This window comes from Accipiter gentilis, chromosome 15 (assembly GCF_929443795.1).
Source record: "Accipiter gentilis chromosome 15, bAccGen1.1, whole genome shotgun sequence".
In the NCBI taxonomy this organism is placed as follows: Eukaryota; Metazoa; Chordata; class Aves; order Accipitriformes; family Accipitridae; genus Astur; species Astur gentilis.
The window spans coordinates 12185156-12203801 of NC_064894.1; the positions used below are offsets into that span (position 1 = coordinate 12185156).

At 35.8% G+C, this 18646-nt stretch overlaps 1 protein-coding gene across 2 annotated transcripts in view; it reads right to left on the reverse strand.

The window, feature by feature from the left end:
- Window positions 1–18646, reverse strand: part of RNGTT (RNA guanylyltransferase and 5'-phosphatase) — a 187545-nt gene that overhangs the window by 129455 nt on the left and 39444 nt on the right. For both annotated transcript variants that reach the window (XM_049817904.1, XM_049817905.1), the window contains 2 exons: window positions 7369–7504; window positions 713–784 (listed from right to left, as the gene is read on the reverse strand). In XM_049817904.1, the coding sequence (XP_049673861.1) occupies window positions 713–784; window positions 7369–7504 (208 nt within the window). The remainder of the gene's footprint in view (window positions 1–712; window positions 785–7368; window positions 7505–18646) is intronic.

Consider the following 18646-nt stretch of genomic DNA (forward strand, 5'->3'; position numbering starts at 1 on the left):
ATATATCATGACTTTTGGTGGAACAATACAAGAAAAAAAATAAATCTATAAAAGATAACATATAAGAGCCCGTTGGTGACGTTCAAACCTTTACCATATTTGAAAGCTGCTTTAAAGAAAAAAAGTTTCTCATTTTCTGTACTGTTTAACAGCTTTCTTGTGACCAAAAAGACTTCATTCCTAGCTTTCAACAAAGGCTTCTCCTTTTCCACAACTTCCATAATATATTTCTTTATTACATATTTGCCCTACAGCCAGTGTAAACAGAAGAGGCTGCTATTCAGGACTTAACAGAGGACCAGCTGCCTGGTTTCAAAGATAGATTTGAGAAAGAGGTGATGGAGCAGCCTAACATGAAGCACTGTGATGCTCTGGTAACAAATATACCACTTACAGGCTAACTTCTCCATCCCCTCTCAATTTCACTGCCTAAATAGTTCAACCATGCTCTAGAAATAGGAAATTTTCCAACAGTGTTTAGCAGACTGTTTCAAACCACCATCTTTTCTTGAGCAGGTAGAAATAAATTAACATCCATTACAAGGCTGCTTTCAATCTTAATTCTGATTAATTTCTTGTTATTGAGCTACAAAATACCCGAACACTTTTGGTGTTTAAATTTACTCTGAAGCTCTTACATATACAAATAAGATTAAAACAGAAATGAGAATCAATAACTAATGATAAAAGCAATAAAACTGAAAGTACTTACATTAAACTTAATAATGTCATATATCAAGTATCGAGGGACAACTTGTCCATTAACCTTGTCGATGATCATTTCCTTAAAAGAAAAGAGATTACATTTACATTTATTTCATGAATATAAAAGAATGTCAACACATTTATACTTAGTGCACGTACCTGTAAGTGTGATGCAATCAAACACTGGCCACATTTTTATTATTAAAAAAGATTTTACAGTAGGTCAAGATTATAAAAATACTATTATGGTCTTAAATGTCTCTCATGAAGCATTCAATAAGAAGCCAGGAAGCTGTGCTAAGGCTTGACATTCTGATCTGCAACATTTATACATTAGTTTCCCCACAGCTTTCAAAATCACTACCTTTCTTAAGTGAATAACGAGTTTTAGAAACCTCAGTAAGAACTGCGATCTTAAGTCAAGCAAGTGCTTTTGGAAATCTTGCCTACAATAAGAAGTACAACAGAAAGTAAGCAAAGAACAAGCATTAACATCCATTTTCTATGCTCAGGCTGGATCTTTTCACGTTAACAGCATCCTAGGCAGCAGTGACAACTGCAATTTACTTGAATGTTGCATTGTGACTAAACAGTAGGGTTCCTTCAAAAGGAAATATCACAGACCCTATCTGTAGCACATGAAATTAGTTAACATTCAATACATACTGGTAAACCATCTTGAAAATGTCAGCTAGAGGAAAGACTATTAATGATCAACATCCAAACACAAAAGTGTTTGCTTAACTTAATGGTATATACAAAAATATATACATCTTACATGCTGGTGCTTACAGCTCTAACTCAGGCTTCCTATGATATGAATTAGACATAGTTTATTAGTTTATCAAACTAAAAAAAATATTTAATTTCATACAAATTAGTCATGATTGAAAATGGTAACAGTCAACCAATTGGTAGATCTTTTCAGAGACAACTTTGAAATGTTCACTTCTCTAAATGCAATCAAGCTTCTCCCTGCCCCTGCCCAATTCTTGGATAAGTTAGTTGTATCAGCTAAGGATTTTTTGCTGTCAGTGTCAAGTTAAAACTCCAAATTCACACATACAAGATAAAACAATAGGAAAAAGTGAAAAAATTTCACTATAACATGATGAAAACAAAATTGTGAGCTCAAGAATTATACCAAAAGAGAACCTAACATCAAATCAACTTGATTTGTAGTTTGTTTCTTGCTAGGTCAGTAGCATTTTTATGTTTTAGAACTTTTTAACTTCTCCTAGAATCCATAGCTTCTACAAAGTAAACCCAAACAAGAGTCTCAATATGACAGATTTTCAGTCTGTACACATACCAAGCTTCTTGAATTGTACCTAGTATTTAATCGCATCTGGCTCTGAAAAATAATCAAAGCAGTTGTAGAAACATAGATTTGTTTTAAAGCAAAACACAAAGCTTGAAGCATTTAAAACTAAACTAGAAGACATGAACCTGTTGTTCTCAAAAACCATTGTGAACTAGAAGTTGCCTACTTAATATTTTGGAATCGCATCTTCTGTGAACACAACACTGAGATGGAGATTTGGCCTTCACAGCCAAATGCAGCATTCACAGGTGTTGTGAAAGACTACCAAAGTGACCTTATACATCTTTTCACTTCATTTAAAAAAAAAAAAAAAAAAATTAATTCATTGAGTGAAAAACATTCTTTTGTAACATTACAATATCTTATTCTTAACTCTAAAATTAGTCACAGGTACTGTCAAATAACATTTGTAAAAAGTCTACACAGAAGTGATGTAACAAAATGCTATTCTGTTACTTTTCAGTATTGAGGTAAGACACCGGTGAGGTATCAAAGGAAGGGCAGATGCAACACTGCAATGCCTTCTTTGACAATAAATTTTATAACTAACTGCAAGAACAGATGGAGCAGGTACATCCTAAGAGAGAAAGAAGGTACGATGTTCAAACATGGAAGAGTGTGTAAAGATAAAATGCAGGGCAGGGAAGGGAAAAAAACCTACCCAGAATTCCTGATAGAATCACAGAATCATTGAGGCTGGAATCAGTAATCAGGTTAAAGGAAAAGTAAAACTGAAACAAAAGAATGCTACCATATTTTTTTAAGTTTCAATCGCATTAGCAGGTAAAACAAATTTTTAAAATACATTTAATTGAACGTATATTTCATGTTTAAGGACTCATTTGCTCAGCATGCATATTCAGAGCCTCAGCTTTGATGCAAAGCTAGCATTTGTATACAAAACCCTGAAAACATTTCAGTGTTTGGTATTACAAGATTTTATGCCTAATTTTCAAAATCTGAATCTCTGCATATTCAGTTTAAGAAGAATTAGAAAATACAACCAAGAGGACAGAGAATGATGTTTAAACCTTCTCTGGAATGTTCAGTTTTAACACAGAATTAATTTCATAAAGAAATTTTTTCCCTACTTCAGACATGTATAAATCTTTTTGACTCTATTACAGGTCAAAGTAGCTTTTTTCCTCACATCCTCACTTCTTTTCTTCCTCCCCTGCCTCTTGTTCTCTCTTTTCACATCCCGACTGAAATCCCAGCTACGACAACAAATAAACGACAGCACAATATGCCTTAGAAGTAGAGATGACAAATTCTTGTGCTACTCATCCCCATCATGACAACAACATTCACTGCTCCATTAGTTACGCCAATACAACTGTCATAAGGCAAAAGCTGTAAAGTGATCATAAGAACAACTCAGATTAGAAATACTCTTATTTCAGAGTCTGATTTCAGAATCTTCCTTGAAATTATAAGAATTGAAAAATACCTCAGGGAATAGACCTCAAAGGCAAGTTCAGAGACTGTTGGGAAAAGGTGGTATTTGAGAACTGATCACATTCAAGCTCACTCATTCTGATACGAGTAATAACCTGATACTATAAGGCTATATTTAAGCCAATTTTTAGATAAATAAAAACTTAAACCCAAACCTACTCATATGACATGATAATAGAACACAAAAGTATCCATAAGATGCACCTGCATCCATGCTTTTCCCTTCATAGACCCCATGTAGATTTACAGCTGCTATTGTGTGTTTTAAGATTACCACTGCTAGTAAGTATGATCTTTACCACTTTTCCATTAGCTGCTATTTTAGGTATTAGATTAACCTGCTGGCTTGCAGAACAAGGTCTAATGGCCAGTTTCTTCAATGTAATCTGGAAAAACTGTGCTGGCGTTAATCTCTTTTTCTTAATCTTCTGGTGCTGCAGAGCATAGTCTTACAACATATTAGAAACGGCAACTGTGCTAAGAGCTTTTAGCTGGACAAGTACCAAAACAACAATGCTGGACTGGTAGCTCATGAACTTCTCCCCCCCGCCCCACCTTGAATCGCCTATCTAGCAAGCAACTTGGACTTAAAATAATACAAAATTTAATCACAAAGCAAAGGATCTCATTTTACCAGCCACTTGCAGAATGTATTTTCTGTTGACACAGAGTATGAAATCAGATCTAATCACACATCTGTTTATTGTTCCTTTTCCTCCTGTGCCTTGCCTTTCCTTTGTCCATTTACCTTTAACACAATTCTAGTCACTGCTGTATTTCAGGCATGAAAAGAGATTGTTTGGTTTTTTAATTCTATTTTGTACAAAGTACCAGCCTTTGCAAACTCAAGAAGTTGCAAGTTATGCCATTTCCGAGAGAGCTTACAAATAAGTGAGGTCTGTACTGATGCAAAAACATAAAATAATCTCAATCTCACTCTCCACTTTTGAAGTCCTTGGCCTTCCTAAGACTTCCAGTGTGAACAATATTTTATATATAAATAAAATATATACAAAATTGTATTAAATTTTAAAAAGTATTTCAAGCCTAAGAATGCCTCTACATTTTGTACTCAACTGTTCCAAAGCTAAGCAGAATGCCAAGAAAGTTTCTGAAAATAACTAATTAGTCTCCTTGCATGACAACCAAAACACTTCAACAAAAATCTATGTACTCCCTCAGATAGCAGTATGCATGCAAAACACTTGGCTTCTAAAGGAATACTTCATATTATACTAGTCACCTGTAGGTAAGATTCAAATTAGCTTTAATGAGCTTTGCAGAAAACCTTCTTCCATGCTAAGACAACAATAACAACTGAAGAGCTGGAGAGGAGCATAGAGTATTGCAGGAGGTTTCTCATCACCCAAGATATAACGGATCATATCATAGTAAGAACCGTTTGCGAGTTAATTTCAGCCTGAAGTGAATTGTAAACGCATTTGAAATTCTCAAAGACAACCACATGAAAGGCTTACACCAGAAGCCTTAAAGCAAGTTAATAGATCACTGAATTCATGGAAATTGCCTTTATGAAAGTTTTATATACACTGTCATTCTAAATAAAGTTAGGGGAAATTACCTATCTTTTGTATTCTTAACACCAGTAGTTGTTTTGCTGCATGGCACTGATATCTCTGTTTTGTTTTCCTTTCTCATACTTTTTAAGATTACTGTAAAGCAATGCCAATTGGGCCACCTCATTCTACACTTTCATTCGAGAGAAAGCTACTTCAAGGGCAGTAAGTATGAACTACTTCAACCTGTAATTAAAGAATTAACGTCAGCCCTTCAGCAGTAATTAGCAAAAAATGTTAACACAAAATAGCCAAATTTTTCTTCCCATGGATTAAAAAAGAAAAAGGAAATCATGCATATATCCAGAGTAAAGGAACAGTCATGGAAATTATCATTTGGCACCAACATTAAACAAATATTCAATTACAAAATTAAGCTGTTCTGATGCTTCAAAATAATAGGCAAATTTTATTCTCAAACCTGTTGAAAAGAATTTCAATTCCAAAGTATTCCATCAACAGCTTTTTTTTTTTTTTTTTAACTGACCATACTTAAATAAACTTAGAAATCTGTACTATGTAAAGTATTTATCCGTTGAAAGGTTTTAGTTTTATCTCGAGGTACCTCATTCAACCAATACTTGTTCATTTAATGTCATTTTGCTTTCAACTTCATGAAAGAACTGGGCGGGAGGAAATCACGGTAAGACTAATTTTACGCCAATAAAGTGAAATATTGAAATGCACTATAAAAGTCAAACTTTTACAAACATTTAAGTGAAGTTATAGTTCCCGTCCTGGGTAATTCGGGGAACTTAATTTATTCTTAAGAGACCTAAGCTATAAATCTGGGAAACACACCAGATCAGAGCCACTCTCTCACGCCCCACAGCCACATCTATACACATATCTCAAGCTATGTGCATCCCTGTCTTCCACCATGTACATATTAGCCACCCTAAATCACCTGTTTTGAAGTGCAAAAAAAACCAAGCAGAAGTTTCCCTGAAGAACACCTAGGATTGTACCATATGGACACTGGCAAGCCATTACCTTCTGAAGAGCCTTAGAAAGAGCAGGGAATAAAAAAATATTACCAGACTTTTTATCTCAACAGTATGGAACCTCATCTATGTTGTTAAGAATATTATTATGTATGTCATTAGGAAGCTGCCTGGCTGAAGAAGCTCCTACCAGACGTGAAAGCTTGTGCAACCACTTTTGAGCTGACAGCATGGCACTTCTTGAGTTATGCTCTCAATTTTTCAGTGAAGCAGAGGTGGTGGAAAATATTCCATTATCTGCCTCTCTGTCCCCGAGACAGTACATTGTTCCTTGCAATACTTACGCTCACAGGTTCAATTTATACATGCTTCACATGCAAATGTGCGTTCAGTAAGACACATCATTCACAGAAGTGACATTTCAAGAAAGATACTGACTGTAACAAAGGCCTGAGAAAGTTAACAATGACGATATGGTCTCCTGTATCTGAAAAGTCCATTAGGCTTCAGAAGACCAATATGGAAGATCATCTCAGATACTCAGTACTTCAGCAAGCAAGAGTTACAGCAATATAGAGAGCCTCCAATGCTACTGAAATGTGACAGGAAACTGCATTCATCTTCATTGACAAATATTTAGTGTAAGAGCTAATTAAGTTCCTTGGCTCACGTAAAATAGGAAGGTCAAGAAATTAATAACCTCTTCTTGTGGCTACTGTTCTGAAAAGTTTACCAAAAATACTCCAGGCCAGCCTTCAAACAACAAATACAGATGTTTTACAGCTTTTTTTTACAACTAGCTTAAAAAGTTAATCAGCAAGATTAAATAATTTAAATTAGCATGACAATTTAGAAGCGTTTTAAACAAATGTAACTAAGCCATTTCTAAATCAGTCAACAATTCAGATCAGCTGAAAATAAAGGCTACAGAAGAAAAGACATCAATTCATGAGTCTATCAAAAGATGATAAAAATTTTATCAAATTCTAGAAATATTTACATTAACTGGATCATATTGACCATGTTTACTGTATCAAAATATAAAGCTATAACAAGAGATGAGGTTTTGCAATAATTTCTTTAGATTCTCTTCAAGCCTCTTCTCATATTCAGAGAATGTCATCTCAATAGCTTGCTTTATTTCAAAGACAAACAGCTCCCCCCAGACCAGTCATCACTGCTGTTCTGTAGATAAGAAATTACTTATGAAGTGTGATTCCCATATTCAGACAGTGATTGAATCTGTATTACTCCTGAAATCCCATCATTCACTGATACAGGCCTAAAAACTTGTCCCTGTTTCTGAACAAAAGCAAACGGCACTGAAATTATTACAATAATTACACAGTATGCTTCTTACCCCATCCAGAAGAGTGTTTGTTAGATGTGTGCGAAGATCTTTACGAAAAGGAAATTCCAGATTAGATACATGAAAAATTGAATTATCTCTATCAATCATATAAACTTCGTTCTTGCCATCAATCAGCATCATGTACCTGCAACGGCAATGTTAAGATATTATACTTAAAGGTATACCCTCTAATCTCTACTATTTTGATTTATATTAAATGCTAAAAAAGCAATCATGACAGATGTTATAAAAAAGCATTTTAGAAGGAAATTTTTACAGTTAAAAGTTTAAACCTATAGCTTCAGGAAAGCAGACAATTTAGTTCAATGCAATTATCACAAAGAAAATATTTCAAAGATAAAAGTTCAGAATATTTTTATATACATATAAGCAAGTTGCTATATCCAGATAAAATGGTGCCTGAAAATCTATTAAAAATAACACAGGTTTTAATGCTGTAAGAAATACAGGAAACTAATTCAGTTAGATTCAGCTAAAAGATCTTTTATACCAGTTTTTCCTCTATTATGTGGACCAGAACTTTACCTGATATAGATCTGCAGTTTCATTCAAAAGAAACACCCTTCCTGTCTATTGCTAGTTATCTAACACTGCAGTATTGCAAAGTCCCAGCCAACTACTGAGCCACTTTTCATTAAAACACTGACAAATTTAGCCAAGGTACATTCCCCTCACATTACACACACAGAAAACCCCACAGCTTACTACACTACCACCAGCAACTTGTGAGCTTGGTTCAGTTGCAGACATCTGAATTTTCTAAAAATTTCTTTACATTACAACAGTACTTGGGAGACCAAGTCATTAATTAGACCTCTCTGTGCTAATCCTAGAGAAGACCGCTCTATAGAGGTAACATTCTGTATACAAGAAAAAACAGTGAACGAGTAGAAAGAAGAGAGTACTGAAAAAGGACAAAACCCACAAGCGACGCTAAACAGCACGATAGCTGTAACACACCTGAGTTACCTTTGTGAAGTTTTCTTTGATCTTTGCAATAAGAGTACTAAAGTAGAGTTTCAGGAAAAATAATAAGGCAGCTTGCGCAGACAAAGTCTTCTCAAACTTGTGCAGTAGCCAAGGAGAGCACACCTTCTGACTGGGGAAAATAAACTGAACAAATTTTGGTGGAAACTAGTGTCAAAGGCCAGGTGAAACAAGTCAACATCTTGGCCGTGACTGAGAAGTAATAATGGTGCTGAGCATATACCACAGGCAGCTGAAAGTGGAGACTAGCAGCTTGAATCTGACACGGTAAAGGAAGAAAGAAACTGTTGCAGGGCTCAGAAGGTTAGCAAAGCAAAAAAGACCAGAAAAGTGCCTTTTTGGAACCAACAAGATGTGATTGCACTTAGTAAGACTGGCAAAAAGAACAATATAGTTATCAAGATGTGAGCGAATGATCAGACAGGAAACAGCATGGCTTAACAGCAGTGCAAATAATAAGCATATGAGACAAAGCTGACATGAAGACTCAAACGTAAGTCCAAGTTCTGTGTCTCAGTCAAACCCGAGTTATGTCGGTTTTACTAATTACTACCTGAGCTGCCGTAATTGAATTTGTGCCTGATCATGCCATAACTAACGGTGTTGGTGGTCTACACCAAAACCGAGACCATGATCCTAAGCTAAGCTTTCTTTCACTGATCCTCTCATTTCACCTTGCACACAGATGTGCTAAAAGCACAAGTGTTACTACAGAAGTTCTACTGAGAAAAGTCAAAACCACAGAAACCCAAAAAGAGAAGAAAATAGGAGCACTATCGACTGTCAAGATAGTTCAATGATTCTAAGAGTTCACAACATTTAATGTTCTTGAATAGCCTCTGATACAAATAGGAAAGGGATATAAATCTTCCCAGAGCAACTAACCCATTTGGATTGCAGTACACTTTCTTTGATGGCACAGAATAGGGAAACACTCAATTAAAAGTAAAAGATTACAGGAATTTCACCATCCACACCAGAATATTTTGAAAGCAAGCAAGCATATTTTCAAGACTCATTCAGCAAAGATCTTCTCATACTTGTAAAAATCTTTGGATACGTGTAAGGGGGGGGAAAGACAGTACTTTTCATAATTCATCCATTTCTCCTTGGAAAGTCCTGGTTATGAAGAAATAACAAGCTATCAGTAGTCTTTTCTAAAATTCACCATTGCTTTTACAAGTAATGCCCACAGGATCTCTGCTCTCAAAACAGAGCAGCAAGCATCCCCCAGAAATCCTGCAGGCAAATGGTCTACACAGGCAGCTGTCCTGTTGTGTGCACAGATCCTACCTCTAGAAATCAGTAGATCTGAATACAGGAGCACAGTATCACCCATGCACCTTAAATAAATATTTTCAGCATTATGTACATAATCATAATTCAGGGTAGATCAGCTTAACTAGTGTTTCGCCACAAACAATATGAGTACTTCAATATTTTCAGCATTATGTACATAATCATAATTCAGGGTAGATCAGCTTAACTAGTGTTTCGCCACAAACAATATGAGTACTTCAAGAGGTTACATATCAGTTGGGAAAAAAAAAAAAAACAAAAAGAAAAAAAAAGAGACATACATGAGCAGAAAACCTCGTCAGGGTGGGAGGAGTAGATTAAATCAATGCAAGATTAGGAGAGCTGAAAGCTGCACGTGAGATGGTTTATGAAAAAAATTAATTCAATATACATTCAACTAGATAAATTGGAGCCAGTTCTTCAGAATCAAGAATAATATACAGACAACATTCATTTTTCACACCATGTAAACTTATTCAAAACTAAAACTAATTATAAAGAGCATGTTGTGTTCTTCTCAAAAATTAAAGAAACAATGGGAAGAAGAGGTGTGTAAGTAACAAAAAAAAAAAATTATGTGCACTACTTTAATTTTATAAATAACCTTACTTGGCCATCTCTGCACTCCCATATTCACTGCTGTTTTAACTACATGCTTTCATTGTAACTTGCTTCAATGACAAAATAGTACCTAATGCTTCAAGAGATCTAGCACTTGGGGAAAAAAAAAAATAATATTTGCATCATCATTACAAATGTGGTACAATAAGAGATCCTACAACTGCTTTAAAAAAAAGCAACCACAAACAGCTAAAAGCTTTGTTTTCAGCCACCTAAAACATCTACAGGTTCAGACAACATACAGAAGATTTCATCAAAATCTATTACTTGACATCAAAACTAAGACTAACACACCACCACTTTCTCTAGAACTTTCACTCAAAACAAAAACTACGGAAATTTACTTAAGAGTTGGTACCTGGATAGCCCACCAACCACTAGTGGTGAGATTCCTCCTCCTCTTTCAAACCACGGCATTAATGTTACATCTCTTCTCCCATGATTTCTCTCTTTCTAAAATTTGTCACTGTTAGCTGTTTATACCACAAGTTCTAAATTACAGGGACAATGGCAAGTCTTATGACTGCATGCAAAAGATTTCCAGTCAAAGATCACCAGGAATCACAATTATATCTTACTTAAGAGAGCTGCTAAGAAACACCATGTGCTTACTTTGAAGACAAAAAGTAAATAAATAAATTTGGTCTCAGGACAATAAATTACCTTAATGTAGACTTATTTGTCATGGGTCTCATGATAATATACTTGCCTAACTTAGAAGCTGAACAAGCTCTCTGCATGAGAAAGAAATTAGCCTGACCCAGATATGTCTGTTTTGAAAGGGTTTCGTTTGTTTGGGTTTTTTAAGCTGAATGCCTGAAAACACCTCCACCCCCGATTTAATAAACTATTGAAAAACACCAACTCTGAATGTGGTCCAAACAACAGAATTTGTCAAAATTCTAATTATTACCAACATAAGACAGAAGAAATTTAGTCAAGGATGGACTGACAACCAGTTCTATGAGCAGCTGATAACTGAAAATGTGCAAGAAGCAAAAGAGATATGCAACCATGCCAAGTTTTTGGTGAAAGTGAATTTATTAATTAATGAGGGGTTTTGGTTGGGTGGGTGGATTTTTTTGTTTGTTTGCTTGTTTAACTCAAAAAGCGTAAGTTCATGTGTTTAATATAAGGCTTTAAGTGTTCTCCGACAACACTTCAAGCTTTCTTGGAGAAATCTTGTAGACTGCTGATCAGTATATTTCTGAATATTATTTGGATGTGTTCTGACCAGTTATATTTTAAGAAGTTAATTAAGGTATTAGCAGCATTAAGCACTTACACCAAAATAGAGAGGATGCCTCTGGGCAACACAGCATAGGTAAAGAAAGATGATGATTTCTCAAATACATTCAACAGGAACTAAAACAGCACGTAGGAGCTTAACTATCATGCATTGTATTGCATATTGTGAACACTACTTGCTATTAGAGCTGTACATTTATTACTATTATCTCCATTGTGTGAGCACCCAAAAGCTCCAATTAGTAACCAGGCCCCATTGTATTAGATTCTGTGCAAGTACACAAGATGACATGGTCCTGTATCAGACGGCTCAATCTGAATTTAAAACAAGACAAGTGAATAAAAGAGCAAGATTGGAGCAGCAACAAGAGCAGTAACAGAACGGCTCATTCACCTTTGATAACTGTACACAAAAGTGGAGACTTGTGTTTTAGCGACAAACATCATCATCTCTGCAAACTGTCAATCCAACCCCTACAAAACAGCCAGTTTCCACTGCAACAAAAGTTCCGACAAGCGAGTCAAAGAAAAAAGGGTCATGGTGTCCACACAGATTAATCTCACAAGCAGATAAAATATCTAGTCATAGAAATGTTAAAATCTAAAGTTTCATTAGAAGCTACTTTTCATTCGCTTCTGGTCCCGAGGCAAGGGCTGTTATTAATTCTAATTGGACATTAGTATTAACACAATAATTCAGGAAATAGGATGAAAATTTCATTAGCAAAGAGTTACAGCTCTTGGCATTAGACAAGCAGATCTCCAAATCACCTACCAGAGTATTAATAACTTTAATCTTTAAACTTTAAAAAATGTCAACCACCAAATATCATCTTGAAAAGTTTTCTCTTCAGAAACCAATTATTTTTAGCATACCCAAATAAAGGCAACTGTTTCAAAGGCTCATTTGCCTCCACATATATCCTGTTCATGCAGTCTACATCAGTTGGGCCCAAAATACATGCAAGAAGAATGATTTTATTAAACTTCCATTTTTAGTTTAGCTTGTTTGGTGGTGGTGGTGGTTTGGTGTTGGTTTTTTACGCAATTCTGAAGCTGACCCGAGCTAACTCGTAACTTAAAAACTAAGGTTTCTCCTTTATGTGGATGTTTAGAATTCTTCACCACTAAATTTGAAAGTACATTTCAGGAAAATATTATTTAAGGCAAAATAAGGCAAATTACTTGGTCTCCCTCAACCTACAGTCATTCAGTCAGAAACAAGAATAGAACTGCGTCTCCCAAGCTCCAAATCCAACACTGCACCCACCAGAGCATGTGGCCTCTATCCTCCTTCCCAGCTTATTAGGATTCACAAAACCGGCTTTGAAAATACTCCCCAACACAGTACCTCACATTGAGCATAGTGCTTGCCAAAGCACATTTAGAGTGAAATTGATCTCCTAGAAGGTCAAAGAAGTTTTGCCACTGACTTCAATTCTATCATGTGCCTTACCTACATTTAACTCATTTCCCTCAGCCAAAATCCCAGCAACCATCCTAGCAATAAGGTTATATATGTTAATTTTGTACTTTATAGGAGTTTTAAAACCTGAAGTATAATAAAAAAATATAGCACAGCTTCCTCAAACTTTGAGACCTCAAATTCTGAGTTTGAGTTCAACACAAAATTAATTTTCTGAAAAAAAATACAAGTAGCAAATGGATTAGAAATATTTTTTTAAAGGAAGCTTAAAAATTCAGCTCCTATAGGAGCTTTCTTTGCCCCACAGTATTTCTTTAGATAGGCTATATCAAAGAAGATTATTTATTTCAACACAGTATCATCGTTGTCGCTTTTTTTTTCCTTTTTAAATATGCTTGTGCCTGTATTATCACATTAAAGAAGGCAAAATGTAGGAAATTCCATCATCAACTCTAAGCGCAAAATACACGGCAGCTCTCCGTTCCCAGGGGAGTTCATTACACAGCCTAGAATTCAGTCTTGTGAAAGAGCTGCCCTCCCACACAAATAAGCATTACCCAACTCAGAATAGCAATTAGCATCACTAACATGTTCGCTGACTCAGAGGCAACAACAAAATCCTGTTGCAGATACCATTTTCAATTTCTTGGCAACTCTTCAAAATCACAAGCGCGTCGCCACACCATAGATCGATCATGTAGGACGAGGCCAAGCCACTTTAGCACTTTACTTTGGACCCTGCCACTCCCTCCTGGCAAGACGGCATCAACTTCTGGCCAGACCCATCAAACACTGTAGAAAGGGCCAGGAGAATGAAAATTAATGACTGCCCTCTATCCACTGACAGTAGGAGATCATCTATCTGTGTCACTAAGCCGCTGCAGTTCCATGTCCTGGCCTGAATCCAGACTGTGCTGGATCTAGAGTAACAGTTTAAATTAGACGAGTTTGAAGTTGGCCTGTGGCAGATGGAGCAACACGCCCTAAAGTCCCGACAAATAGGGAAGGCTCAGCTTGCTTTCTTCTCTTGTATTAATTGCTGCTGGCAATGGTCACTGCTTCAGCCTGTGTCTCCTGAAGGATGACAAAGCCTGGATACAGGGACACTAACACAGGAAGTTATGTGAAGACTCATATTATTTTCAGTGTGTAAACAAAAGGAAAACGTCTTTTTAATCAGCACACTGACAGCTCTGTCACAAATACCATTTTCAAACTTGTACACGCATCTTCACTTGCACAAATACATAGCCTATCAGCCAGCAAGAAACACTGCGACACAGAAGCAGCTGTAGAATTATGTATTTGACTTGATAATTCAAATTCTAAATAAAATTTTTAAACACCACACACACAGGCCCTTGGAAGTTAGTCTGCTCTGACCATACCAACGCTTTCTATTTCTCTCACATATTTCTAGGTTAAATTGCCATCAACAGTCTCCCCAGTATTTTAAACCTTAAACCCCCCTTAGATTCTCACTGACAGTCATTTCCAACTAACAGCCTCCAGCTCCAATATTTCTTATTCGTGACCTTGCATTTTCTACAACTAAAAATCCTTCCAGTTTTATTATGCTGTTCCTCAGTGAATTCAGTGGCTTGTGTCTCTCATTTGCTTGTCAGAACATACTTAGTTTCTGTTTCAAAATTCTTAATGACAATATAAAATTAATATTCAGGATCTCCACTTGTGGCTTTCTATATATTTTCTTCCAAAACCCTCCACTGCCATTTTCTTTCAATCCATTCTTCAGGTATCTTACAATTCTAGCAATCTTCATTAGCCTCAGTCTCTATAATAAATCAAAATTTTGTCAAAGTCCAGAAGCATGAGATCCACCACTATTCCTGTGTCAAAAAAACTACCTTCCTTTTACATGGTATACAAACTTCTACCAAAATGGTTGAACTCAGAGGAAATGCCATTCCTCATCTATAATAAAGACTGTGTTCCTCAGTCCTTCTGATTCCATTAACTACTTCCCTTAATTTATCCAAATCCGTCATTTTAGAAAGAGAGAACCTACATTACTGATCTACTTTTACCTCTCATTCATTACAATCATAATGTTCCAAGTTTAAAGCAAAGCCTTTTCATCAATGACCCAAACTTAACTTCTACAATCAAGACTTTTTTTTTTTCTTAATATTCAAATACTGTGTTACTAGGCTGCTGTTTAGTAAGTAAATGTATCTCTTATTACGTTCCGAAGCACCTGGATTTGTCACTGGTCAAAATCCTCCACCAATTCTCCACCCTTGAAAGAGGGTAGAATTCAGCTTCTGATCAAGTTCCATAATTGTAAGGCGTCTACTTTAGGGTGAAATAAATTGTTCCCCACGCTTCAATAACTCTGTTGGCTAAACTTTTACTACATCAATGGAGATCAAGACACTTAACCTACATTAGATGTTAAAGTGTGCTCACAGTGGCAACTCTGATCAGGTTGGGTATCTGCAGCAGATTCAGCAGTAACCCAGAAGTTTACCTTAACAATCCTGTAGTGATTTTTTTAAAAACTTGAACTCTGTAACATTTTTTTATCCTTCAGCTATTATGAAAATAAAATGTTATCCCTTAAACTTTATTTTGCATCTTTCCTAAACAATTAATGCTTTCCAATACTCATGTTACAGTCAAGAAAGTTATCCTAGCCTATCTGCTACACCAATGTCTAATTTCATGAGAAATTAAAGGTTCCCAATGTCCAGCTTCATGTTCTTAATCACTTGTTCAAGCTGCTGCTGCCCTGACTTGATGCTAGTATGGAAAAATAATTTTCTTGTCTTATTGATCACCTCATATATCACAGTGAAAGGGCTATGCTTAACTTTGATATTCATAGAATCATAGAATCATTTAGGTTGGAAAAGACCTTTAAGATCATTAGGTCCAGTCATAAACCTAACACTGCCAAGCCCACCACTAAACCATGTCCCCAAGTGCCATGCCTACACGTATCTTAAATACCTCCAGGTATTGATGAATTAATTCATCAATTCATCCTGCTTATTTGAGACCACAGAACTTAATTTCCACAAAATTTGTTAGGGTGGTATCCCCCGCATATATACACTTTGTGCAAGTTACCACTGTAGGATAACAGATACCCCATAGCTTATACACGTATTCAGTCTCCATAATCTTTACTACTCATCTGTCTCCTCCACGATTATCTCACTCAACATCAAATTATTGTTCTTATTCTTGTCTGTCACTACTCTCCTTTAAACTCTGAATGCAAATTTCCCTTTTCATTTGCTCCCCTTGACAACCGAAGGTCGAGAAGATATTTGTGACTGTTATGACCCTGAAAATCATCAGAAGTGATGCAGTGAATCTGCAGATGACCACATTTACTACAGAAATCCTCAGAATGACCCAAACTACAGTAATGAACAATGCAAGTTTCCATATCCAAAAGGTACCAAGACACAGGCAGGAAGAGAGAGATACAACCACACTTCCCCACCTTACAAGGTTCTAAATTAACTGTCGGCTGAGAAAGCTAACATAGCAGCTACTTTTTAGAGGTCAGGGAGAGCACAGAAATGCATCTGCAGTCAAAAAAACCCAGCAGATAAACAATTAGGTCACATAACAGGATGGTGCATAATACAGAAATAATGTTGCATCATTATATAACTTATTGGTATTCCTTCACCTGGGATACTATGTGCACCAGTATTAATAGGGAAGTCAGTTTTTGAATAAAGAAGGTAACGGTAATACTATGGAGCATGGAAAAATGCATAAGTGTGGAAACTGGTATAATTTCTCCTAATAAAGTATCATAGTTTAGACTGAGTTCAAACTTTAGTTTTTCCTGTTTTATTAATCAAGGATAAAGATGCCTTTAATTAATTTAACAGATGGCAAATTCAAAGCCCATGTAAAACTACATTTTCTATCTAAAGTATTATTAGACTGTGAAACTCTGCAACAGAGCTGGTAAAACCTAGAATTTAGCAAGGTTAAAAAAGACTATCCAGTTACAATGTTTTTCTTGACTGCCTTCCAGGGTTTTAATTAAGTTAGAGTGGTGTGGGAGCTTTGTTTCTTTATTTCGAAAAGTATATTAAACCTTATTGGTTAAATTTAAAGTTGTCTTGTTATCATTATTTGACCTACAACAACGGGTAAATTAATCTACAACTACTATATATTGAAGAGTTCTTATAGTGCATTATGATGAATCTGATGTAAAACAAAAGAAGAATTGTTAACTAGCTAGAAAAGATGTGACCCAGTAACAGAATCTGTATACTAACAGATTTATTTTAAATACTAGATTCTCTTTGGTTCACCCAAATTTTAATGACGCTAAGTGGTCAAGTACATATCAAAGTACATTTCTACATTAGAGGAAGGAACACTATTGGCAAACAACTATACAGTATAATGTTCTGATTACTTTTTTAAAAAGCTACAAGATTAATGGAACAAATTATATCTCAAGCTTGACTGAACTACTGAATTCTCTCGTAACTTTTTATTATTATTATTTATTGTAGATATTGAGCTTCAAGCTTGCTTGAACTTGTTTGACTCCACCCCTCCTCCACAAAATTTATTCTGAAAATATCTTGGAGATTTAGAGGGAAATTCATGCCTGAAGCAATGGGCTAAAAAAAAATATGCAAAGCAGCAGTTACACAATGGTATAAGAAAGAAAAATGAATGAATTTAGCATCAGATGACAAGCAGTTACATTCCTTCTTTCCCCACGCAAGAGCACCATAACATCTCTCATGGAGGCCCATAACGTGGCAGTCAAGAAAAACTACAGCTTTGAAAAAGGAGGTTCCCTTAACTTTGAACTGATTTATGCTGTATGCTGGGTCAGTTCTGTCTACATCACTGGCACAAGCCATGGAAGAGCACAACTGCCATTCGTCCTCACAGATTAGAAGATCAGCTCCAAGGGAAAGGGCTGCCCTAGATATTTGTACAGTTAAACTTTATAAACTGAATGTCATTCTACCCTGAATAAGCGTAAGCCATTACACTTCATGGATGTGCCTGTAATTCCCCCCAAGAGAACCAGCAGCAAAGGACGCGCTGTTCCACTATTAAAAGTGGTCTGGGAGAAAGGAAAATAAATAAATAAACCAGTAATCACTGATAGCTGTTGCCTGAACATCAGGTACACACGCAGGAACACCATTTATCTTGATCTAATTAGAACATTTTAAGACTACAGATGAATACTCTAAGATTAGTATTCATAGCACAAGCTACATAATAAGCATTTTAATGCATTAACTATTTATAAACAAACAAAAGACCTTGCTTAGAAGACAATCTGTCCAAAAATTCAAATAGTTATACAAGAATAATCAGTTAAGTAGTACTTTTCAAAGAGCTCAAAATTGTGACCATAAAACCTCATGAGCAGTCAAAAGGCTTCAGAACTGTGAAGCATCAAGCCTGGTACTTCACAAAATATACTTTCTGTATGGTATCACATCAGCAGGGCTCCTTAACTACTTAAGAAAGGGACACAAGAACAACAGCTTCCTTCTCTCACTTATTTTCAGAGTCTTGACACTGTTGCAGGCACATAGAAATGAGAAACCACAACCTAGAGTAAGAATGCCTTCTTTGGCCATTCAAGTCAATTTGGATCCAGACTGGGATGACATGTTCTGTCACACCTCTTTATTCATTCCTCTACGTTGA